This window comes from Penaeus japonicus, unplaced genomic scaffold, assembly GCF_977035675.1.
Source record: "Penaeus japonicus unplaced genomic scaffold, GWHDUDI00000001_assembly GWHDUDI00000042, whole genome shotgun sequence".
Lineage (NCBI taxonomy): Eukaryota > Metazoa > Arthropoda > Malacostraca > Decapoda > Penaeidae > Penaeus > Penaeus japonicus.
The window spans coordinates 8,161,752-8,172,550 of NW_028234444.1; the positions used below are offsets into that span (position 1 = coordinate 8,161,752).

Sequence of the window (10,799 nt, forward strand, 5' to 3'; positions counted from 1 at the left end):
AGAAAGAAGAAAAAAGTTTCTGGCAATTCATTTTTCAAATATGTACTTTTACTGAATTCAAACGCGTATAATTCCAATATAAGAAATTATGCAGATTTTTGCAGTTTTAATGAAGAGGATCAATATCGCCGTGGATATTTGTTTTACAATAGCCTTGCATGATTTTGCAAATCGAACGGATTAATGACTTCATGCGATTGCGCCATTGCCAGATGTGTGGTATATGTTATCCCAGTTTGTGATTGTACGTTTTTCAGCTGTCTAACTCAATCGAGATTTAGAAGTAACAAATGTGGCTGTCATTTATTATTCCATATAGATGTTTAGCCATTATATTCCGATTTACTTTAACGGTGTTCGTGTCTCTGACTTCAGGTTCCTCCGGTGTTTTTTCATCATATATTCAATACGACCACCATCGTATTTCTTATCATCCAACGTATATTCACCATACTCTTATTCCCAAGCAGAACTATAACAAGGCAAACGCACAGAGGAACACCATTCACAAGTTTTCCCATCCGCGCATAAAACCGGACGATAAGTTTACCGGGAAAGTGAAAGGAAGATCGTCAGTCGCTATATTTAGTGTAAATTTACTTGGCTGTAACATTATCCGACTGTCATGAAACTATAGTGACATTATACCGGGTCGTGTTTTTTCTCTGTTGTGTCGATTACTAGGTGAATAGACGTGATTCTCTGCGCCAGTTAAATGTATTTTTGTGATACTCGCGCCTTACTATTTCCATTGTTTCAAGTCTGTGAATAAACGTATAGAAAAGTTACTTTTTCTTTTTCATTATTTCTTGAGATAGAGTGAAAGAAAAAGTGAGAGGGAGATGAAAAGAGGACTATTGAGTTTTTTCCCCTTGTGTCATTAATAAATTAGTCAAAATACGTAATTTTGTCGGCAAATCCTACCACCAAAGAAGACGCATGAATCTGCTTTCACAGAAAATGGAATTTCATCACTGCCTTTTTTTACTACTTGGCACCTTCGTTTTTACCGTTTAGGTTTTGAAAGTAAATAAAGTAATTGCGCTTATTGTTTTATATTGTTATATGCATACACTAAAGACAAATTTCGCCCATTTGTCTCATTTCTATCTGACTGGCTCGTATGATTGGGCAAACTAAAATATTTCTTTGACAGACCACATAACATCTTTGCTCTCTATTTTTAAACTCTTTTTTTACAGTCTAACTCTCTCGCTTGAATGAGGTGTTTGACTTTACTGAATTAGAGTTATTTTTAATACTTTTAATTAACCTAAATGGAGAATTAATGTGAATTCTCAAGTATGACACTGTTAGGTTATGTCTGTTCAGAGTCCAAAGTACTCTTTATCCAAATGTTAAATATGTATATCAATACATAAAATAATTTTGAAAAGAGTGATGAAACTACATTACAGTATGTGATAATACACAAGGTGATAGCATTGCTTGTAATAATTAATGTCATACTCTTATCTGATGTTACTACTATTTAGGTTTTTAGTTCAGGGGGAGTGACATTTGGAAGGGGCAGGGGGAGGGGGGTATAACAGCCAGGATATTTTTTGGTGGCCATGTCCTTCAAATGCAGGGAACTCTCAATTTAAAGCAGTGGTATAGCTGAATGTCTATAATTGTGGGGACAAAGAAGATACAGCTGATTATGGGGGGGACACTATCCCCCTCCATAATCAGCTGTGTCTTCTTGCATACTGTCCAGCTAGCCTACACAGCTGAGGGGTTGGGGCTACCTATTTATCTAATCAATTGAAATAGAGGGTGGGGATGGGCATATCCCCCCACAATTCCTACACTGTTTTGAACATAACAATGAATTCTTATTCCAAGCAACTGTGTAATTTAGCTTTTCTATATTTTGCCCGTTACCACTGGCAGATCCTTGGGGGAGGGGCCACTAGTGTGGGAGAACCTTTATAACATAGGAAAACACAACATAAAGAAATATATGATTAATTTAGTGCACTAAGTAAATACATTTTTGCTAAATGTCGTAGTAGGTACCCATACCTAAACACCCCGTAACTAAAGTGTTTGATGCAAAAATCCGCCTTCCCTATTTCAAATTTTCTGGATCTGCCACTGCTTGTTATTTAGAATAATTAGGTGGGTGGCCCAACCCTAACTAGTGTTTGCCACTGTTTTAATTCTTAGCATTCCTATTACTGTTTTCCTTTTTGTTCTTGCTATTCTTTGCAATCCTGGATTTCATGCTAATAGATAGGGTCAGTAGCTCAGATTCTTAGTTATTTTTCTGATACCAGTTAACATCAAACTCGTATTTTTACAAATTTTACCCCAAAATAAACTGAAGGTCATCCGTACTGTAGTATCACTTGACTTAGGGGAATCTCGACGTTCAATTAGATTCTGATGTTAACCCATTCCCGACGGGGGAATTCTAGCCTTGAATGTCCAAATGCCGGGGCGTTCGAATTATTAGGCCTAAATCAATTGAATGGCCGGCACAATACTGTGCCGCCCGGCAACTTTTGGCTGAATGCAGGGTACAACGGCTTACACCACCCCAGTGTGGGTTAATACAACTGCAGGTTTTTTTTTTTAATCTCTGTATTTCTTAACATTTATCTCACTTTAAATCATGAGGTTATATAGAGATATGTTTTTTTTTTCTTTTTCTATTTTTAAGGGAAAAGAAAGAAAAATATTAAGATTATCTTATTTTATTACAAAATCTCTTCCTTTACTTGCTGCTGGCCTTCATGGAACCATTTCAAATTTTAGGCCATCCACTTTGATCTGGTTTTCATTTCTTCCTCTGAAGAATTACCTTGATGTCATTTAACCTGTAGAAAAGTAATAATTGTGATTATTTTTATATATATGGAAAAAAAAAAAAAAAAATCCATGTTCTGAGGTATTCATACATGGAGTGCAAGCGAAATCCAACCTGTGCTCATAAAAAGGAAAAAAGAAAAAAAGAAAATGATTACCTATACTTCAACTATTAACCCACTTTTGAATGAGCGGTTCAGTAGTGTACCACCCGTCCAGAGAGAGTTAACCTATTGAGTAAGGATGACATGACACACATGACGGTACCAATTAGGCCTAAGAGATAGGTGTCAATGCATGCATGACACGACATTGTATGCGCAGTTGAAACGCGCATACAGTCATGAAATATTATGGTTGTAATGGCAACAGCTTCAGAGCTACAGGGTTCCAAAGTCAGCTTAATCCCACATTTTGTGATGGATTTATGAAAAAATATTGTTTAGGCTAGTCTGCACTACTTGGAGGGCGGAGAACACACTTTCCCCATCCCTCCAATTTTTAGCCGGTGCCACCAGCATCGTACACCACCCGTCCTGACTGCCAGGTCATTAGGCACCCCGTCTGCAATGGGTTAAGCTAATAATTGACTAAAATAATATATTTTTTATGATGGCTGTTTATAGTTATGTCAACAAGATTATAAATTTATGTGATACTACTAGCAATATACTGATAGTTTACACACTTTCAGCATATTTTACTCTAACCCCAATGATGACAGGAACATGCACTATCCACTGTGGTTTTATTTTAAGCAAATTTTTTACAGTATTATTAATTTTTTGGTTAGACATTGTTCCACCAGCACTTTATCAATAATCAGCCAATCAGTGGGCCTACATGACCTCTCCTCTTTACCCCCATTTTGTGAAAATGGCTTAACTTCTATTACCGTTATTATATAATTGGATATATTTGCTTTTTGGGCCATATGTGAAGCACTATTGCCACCTGCACACCAGAAAGGCTATATTTCAGAACAAGGGAGTGGCACACAACAGAGAGGCCTTTGTGCTTTCCTTCATTTCATCATGATACAAGCGTTTTTGGGCCAATCTTTTTTTTGTGTGTTTTACTATATTATGAGGCTTATATCTGCCATTCAACAAGCTTTCTCAATATTGTAATTGACTAAACTAAGCCTTAGAAAAGTATTAGTTTTGTGAGAAGACAAAAAGCAATTTTCTTTTCAAATTCTTTTTACTTACATTAAAAAAAAAGAGAAGAAAGAAAAATAATTTCTAACAAAAAGAAGAAGAGATGGAGAAAAGGAAGGTGACCTGATCTTATAGTTGTAAGTACCACATTACTAAAGCAGCTATATCAACCCATTCACGCCGGATGACGTGCTGACACGTTTCATGTTTTTTGCGTCAGACACTGGTGACAAGATATTTGGCCAAGGCTGGCACTCGGGGTGAGCGAGCAGAAAGCCCAGGCTCATGGCTAGTGCGCCCGAGAATCCCAAGGTGTCAGGCCTATGCGTTCGAAAACCCTCGCATTGTGACCATTCAAAGCTGGAAGCGCCCCAACGTGAATGGGTTCACATTCATCCCCTCATTCTACCTGTCATCAGTGACTTGAGTTTATACTCAAGTACAATATAGGGAATTATAATATATGAATATATTACATGTTATGTACATAAAAGTCACTGGAATATATTGAATATCCTTGGATTTTTTATTATACGTAAAAGATATGCTTGAAACATTTTGGTATTTCATTTAGAAATGATCTGATTCAGACAAAGCTAATTTACAAAACAAAAAAGAAAAGTAAGGCCACACTAATTAGTATCAACAGAAATAAATAAATTTTTGTTTATTAAATCTTTCATTTCAAAACTTCAATATATATAAATATAAATGTTACAATATTTACAAGCAAATTGGCGACAAATTACAGAAAATGCACAAGTATTGCCAGTTAATAAAAATGGACTGTTATACGTAAACATAAATATGCATTTGTCTATCTATTTTGCTTGATATATTTTGCTATAGCTGTATTAATATATTTATTGGATATTTTTTCATTAACCCGTTAGCAACGGGTATTTTTTCGTCATTCATGATGCAGGAGCTCTGGCCTGACGGCAGGAGTAATGACATTTGGGGATTTTATTTTATTTTGCTATGAGTAATGAGTGAGTGATGATGACAGTTGTAGTCAAAATTACTATAAGTACTCTGATATTAAGAAAAATGGGTGGCACCACTTTCTTCTAGCACCAGCAGGGGAAAGAGCCTTGAATGGCATCTAGTCTCTAGCAAGCACTATCTTTATAGAGCAATGGCATAGCAAGTTTCCGACTTCTTGCTCCAAAGTACCACAGATGAAGGATGTGCAGGCAGAACGAGAGGAAGGATGTGACGCAAATCATGCCCATGTCTATAATGTGCCCCTGTGCTACAAATGATGCCTTTTACTGTGGCACTCACAGTCATAAGTACAAGTTTCCTTCCTCTTCCCTACCTGTTCATGTTATCTTCATTGTGGATAGTTACATTTTTCATATTCGTTCATGACAGCACACAAATACGAAAAAAATAAAGTTGCTTTTTGTCCTCCCCTGAAACAGTACTACTTCTATCACACTGAGTATAAAGAGAAAAATGACCTGATATGGACCGTGAACTACAATTTTAGTCAACTGCAGAATTGATAGAGCCTGTAATATGACAGATATGTCTCCAAATACTTTATAACACACAAACACACACACACAAAAAAAAAAAAAGAAACACAAAAATGACTCTAGCCCTACAATGAGTGACTAAAAGGGAGAAAGAAAAGTCAAGGCATGTTGCGTGAAGCTGCCTTACTCTGAAATAAAACCCATCCTGGAACCTGGGTAAGCAAATCTATCCCTCATCGGCAATGGGTTAATAACAAAAATGTAGCCTTTATCAACCTGTTGCCAACGGGGCTGTTTTGGCTCCAAATGGTCTAAATGCTGAGGTATTTTAAACAAGGAAGCCTAACACATCAGGCTATTTGCCTACTCTAGCCACAGCCAGGCCTGATCACCTGGTATCTCGTCCCTGGTGGCTGGTTCTGCCACCACTCGATGTGATATCTTGTCACCCGGCATTAACCCGTTAACAGCGGGTGACAAGATACCACATCTAGTGGTTTTTGGGTCAGACACCCGGGACGAGATATTTAGTCAAGGCCAGCGCATCAGGTGATCAGGCGTTCAGCGCTCGGCTGTGGCTAGTGTGGCCGAGAATCCTGAGCATTAGGCTTATGCGTTAGTATATCCTGGCATTTCGACCATTTAGAGGCAAAATAGCCCAATCATTAACGAGTTAACGGGTTAAAGCAATGATTTCAGTATTCAGATTTGTTGATGTTATAATGAAAATCATTTGTTCCCCACGATAGATACACTCTGCTCACAGGGTGTTATTTCTCATACAATGTTCTGCGGCCCACCAAAATAAAAATAACATTACTTAACCCATTCATGACGGGGCAATTCCGGCTTTGTATGATTGTAATACCAGGGTTTTCGAACACATAAGCCTAATGCCTCGAGACTCTCGGGTGCACAAGCGACGAGCCTGGATTACCCACTCGCTCCCCCCGAGCGCTGGCCTTGCCCAGATATCTTGTCACCAGCGTCTGACGCAAAAACCATGAAACTAGTCAGCACGTCATCCGGCGCAAATGTGTTAAGAGGAGACAATTTATATTACTAATGATTTTATCTGTATGTTGCCAAAACTTTTTAAATAGTCCTCATATAAAGAACTCCAAGGGTTCTTTATCATGATGCTTTCAACAAGAATGGATATTTCTTATCCCTTTCAAGATGGCCCACATCTTAGAATGTTTGGCCTGGCATCTTAAGATGCTGTGCTTTCTATTATTTTCTAGACCTATAGTATGATATATTAGCAAAGTGATACTAATTAGAATGATGCATTAGTTACACAACTAAAAGAATAAGTGATTTGACCCCAAGAAAAATGCCCATAGTGGAAGGGTTAATACAATGATAAAACACAAGAGATATCCTAAATATTGTTGACACAAGAAAGCCAGAAAAGATTATAGATATTTATACATACTGGAACTGTAAATCATATTCAAGGAAATCTAAACATACTTTCTGAATACTACAAAATTTGTTTTCTTATCAAGTCATTTCCTGTTTGTCTTTCTATTAAAGTAACTTTATAAATAAAAATATCTTGAACTTTCAGGTGATTATGCTATGCTACAAGAAATACCCTGAAAAACAGTTACAGCATGGGACTACTGCTTTGAAATAAAGGTATAGTATTTCAACCCTCTTGTGCATGTGCTGCAATCATCTCTGTCTCTTATTTGGGTTCAGTAGAAACATACAAACATGTCCCAGCATTAGACTTCAATATTCACAAAAAAATTTCTGTGAAACCATTTCAATTTTGAACAGCTAAGAGCTGACTATGTAGTGAAGTTATTGTTCTGGGGCCGGATTCACTAACGCACTTACAATGGTAAATACAAACCACAAAGGTATTCATGAACAACTTACCATCACAGATACAATCCTAAATTTACTGGTGGTAAGAGCACTGGCAAGTTCAATGATAACTACAGCAACGACTCTCTGTTCATTTTTTATCAAAAGTCAACATTTAAGGCAACATTTTAGTTGCCTTAAATTATGATTGGTATGATGGCAAGTATTCATTTTAATATGAATATGAATACTGTTCACATATCCTATGGTAAATTTGCAGACAGCCACAGACCTACAATAACATTTATAAAATACATGAAATGAATGATTTGATAAATTCAAACATAATTTATTTCTAAAACAAAATTGAAAAGCAATGAATATTTAAATGTTATTTGATTCAGAAACAGGCGATTTATATGTTTAGAGTTCAACAAACAATTGCAGTAGCTTCTGCACTTATCAGAACTCAGTAAAGGACAACAATAAATACTGAAGTAGCCTCCTTGCCTATTGAGCTCTGGCAAAGTACAAGCTCCACAAATAGCAAGATGGATTGGACAGACAAATGGCCAGGGAGGTCTTTAAAGAGCACAGATAATAATAATCAAACCAATTCATATCTATTATTTTATTTTTACAAATTGCATTCCCTTATCATACTATATATTTACAATGAAGAAAGTACAAACTGCACCTCACTGTTTATTTTTGTTCATCTTATTCATTTCTAAAGTTTGATTGGCATTTCTTTTTGGAAAATGTTGATACAAAAAGCACCTCCATCACATGGAGCCACGGTTTCATTATCTCGACAACATTCTATAAAAAAGAGTATTTTGAAAACCATTACATTATATATGATCAATAAGATCATGAATTAGAATATACTTTTTAGGAAATGAACTTATGTTGAAATAATATTACAAAGAAGAAATCTCAATCCTTTTTTTCTTTCTTGGAACATGAAAATTTTGCTCCTGGGTTGGGCTTTGTTTACATGTCACTGTATCATTCAAAGGAGCCTAAAGAATCATGTAAGGCACTCGCTGATTGACAGAATCGATTTAACCTTACAAGGCGTTTTGCTATCGATTAGTGATTTCCAATTTAACATGGTTGGTAACTAGTAAATGCCTTGCAATCACATGTTAGTTTGTGCATGTGAGCAGCTCCCAATTTTTGCTCTACAGCCTGGTTGATAATAGGGATATAAGGTAAATCACATGAACAGTTACTTAACCCTTTCTCGACGGGGCGCGCGCTACGCGAAAACCCCTATGCCGGGCGATTGCAATGTTGCATCGAAATCGTCACACTGGCATGACGCCCCGGCATCGGGAATTTAGCTGTGTCACACGAATGTGACGCACCGTCGTCATAGGGTTAATACTAACTACATTCTGTGTAAATGACCTAAAAAGTATTACCTGATACAATAGAATGTTTTATTATTTCTCAAGTGGGGCATAGTTAAGCAGCTTCTCAATGAGATCCACGTGTCCTAATAACATCCTCCTGCAGCAATATCTCTTCAGGCCAAGAGCATCTAGGGCATCACTGAAAGATTGGATGAAATAAGTTAATTCACTATTACCCTTGAATTAAATATGTCAATGGTTATACATATATATTTTTTCTTTCTTTCTTTCTTTCTTTCTTTTTTTTAACTAATTTAAAAACAAGTAAGATTTGGGAATACAGATTTAATCCATTGATACCAGAAGGCATGTGTTGCTTACTATGATAATGTATTTTATTTTCTACACACAGATGGTTCCATAAGCACTTAGATCACTAAAGTGTCAATTAATATGCCTTTTTGACCTCACCTCTTAACCCCTATTCCATGAATGTTTTGGAAAAAGTTCTCATTTTATATTTATTTTACTGCTACGAACTATAATATTCTTATGATAATTACAATATTATTACAAAGTTATAAAAATGACAATTGCTGTAAAAAGGTGAGGTCAAGGTAGGCCTTGTAATAATAATAATAAAAAATAAATAAAATAAAACAAAACCATAGTGGCCTGTCTGTGTGCAGTGCAGGCACAAGTACACTTTAGGCAACAACAGGTAAAACTCCATTCAGTTTGTATGTCTAGTTTACTCTCCAACTCTTGCCTCATAATGTCTTACTTCTGCCTGATCCAAATTTTAAATTAAAGTTGGTAATAATACAAACAAACAATCATACTGACTTACCCTTCTGTATATTCTGCTGATAAGTAACCCAAGTAGATTTCCCACTTGTTTCCAATAACCTTTCCACAGGTAAAGCAGCGGATAGGGATAATCATCTGAAAGACAGATATCAGTATGAGCATGTGTTACTACAAACAAAACATTTAAACATTTGGACAGTGTCATTCATCCGAAACATATTTACTTTGGAATGGTTGGTAAACCTGAAGCAGCTGACACAGACTCCACATTCTTGAATACCACTTTGGTCACATAAACACGACATTTACACAGCACAGACATACCATTGCCACGCCACGCAGAACATGCAGAAAATGTCCTAGACTATGACTGAATGAGTTCCCAATCTGCGGCATTGGCCATGATGGGATGTTTGGTTGAGTTAGCTCCTCTGCAACCCTTGTATGTTCCCTGAGGCAAGTAATGCCAGCCGCACATCATGCCCCTAAGTAACACCTAAACGAGCGCAAGGCAGGATGCGATTGGGGTATAACAAATAGGAAATCAGACTCGTTGAATTTACATACAAATGTTAAAGCAGTTGTGTTTCTTTTCTATGAAACCTAAGGCTATCATATATAAAGATCAGTTCACATGCTCTTTCACAACGTTGTCCAACATCATATGATTTTGTGTTCCCCTACAACGTTCAATTACTAAAGTCGCTACCAGTAACTCTAACATACCTTTCTATCTTATGTTCAGCCTTTAGAACTCTTACTGAGTTAAATCTTTAGGAAACCAGAGACGGAAACACTGTGGCCAAAGTGTCCTGAGAGAACTTTCCAGTGTGTGAAGCAGCATGGGTTGTTTACAAGATCGACCTGCCACCTAGCGGCGAAACGTCGCACCATTAATGAACTATATGTAAAATTTGTGTAAGCCTTTGGTTTAGTTCTATGGAATCAAGAGTCTAATATATAGCGATATATATGTTTGTGTGCATATATATATATGTATGTATATATATATATAAATATATATATGTATATATATATATAAATAAATATATATATATAAATATATATATATATATATATATATATATATATATATATATATATATATATACATACATATAAATATATATGAATAAAAAAGTAGAAAATATATATATATATATATATATATATATATATATATATATATATATATATATATATATATATATATATAAAGTTACACGAACAGTAATTACGTGGTGTGTATGTGATTAGTGTGTGGGGGGTTCATAGATTATACTTATTTTTTATTCATATATATGTGTGTGTGTATATATATATATATATATATATATATATATATATATATA

General features: G+C 35.8%; 1 protein-coding gene and 1 long non-coding RNA gene across 2 annotated transcripts in view; one reads left to right on the top strand and one right to left on the bottom strand.

The window, feature by feature from the left end:
- Nucleotides 1-7,464, top strand: part of LOC122247905 (uncharacterized) — an 8,528-nt gene extending 1,064 nt beyond the window's left edge. The window contains exon 2 of the long non-coding RNA XR_006222712.2: nt 7,032-7,464. This is a non-coding gene — a long non-coding RNA (uncharacterized LOC122247905). The remainder of the gene's footprint in view (nt 1-7,031) is intronic.
- On the bottom strand, nt 2,687-10,333 carry Polr2L (DNA-directed RNA polymerases I, II, and III subunit Rpb10). Its single transcript, XM_086534776.1, has 4 exons — nt 10,174-10,333; nt 9,488-9,582; nt 8,707-8,836; nt 2,687-2,825 (listed from the first exon to the last, which is right to left on the bottom strand). The coding sequence occupies exons 2-3, from the start codon at nt 9,580-9,582 to the stop codon at nt 8,728-8,730; spliced, it is 204 nt and encodes a 67-aa protein (XP_086390902.1). The 5' UTR covers nt 10,174-10,333; the 3' UTR covers nt 2,687-2,825; nt 8,707-8,727.
- Nucleotides 10,334-10,799: the final 466 nt, after the last annotated feature.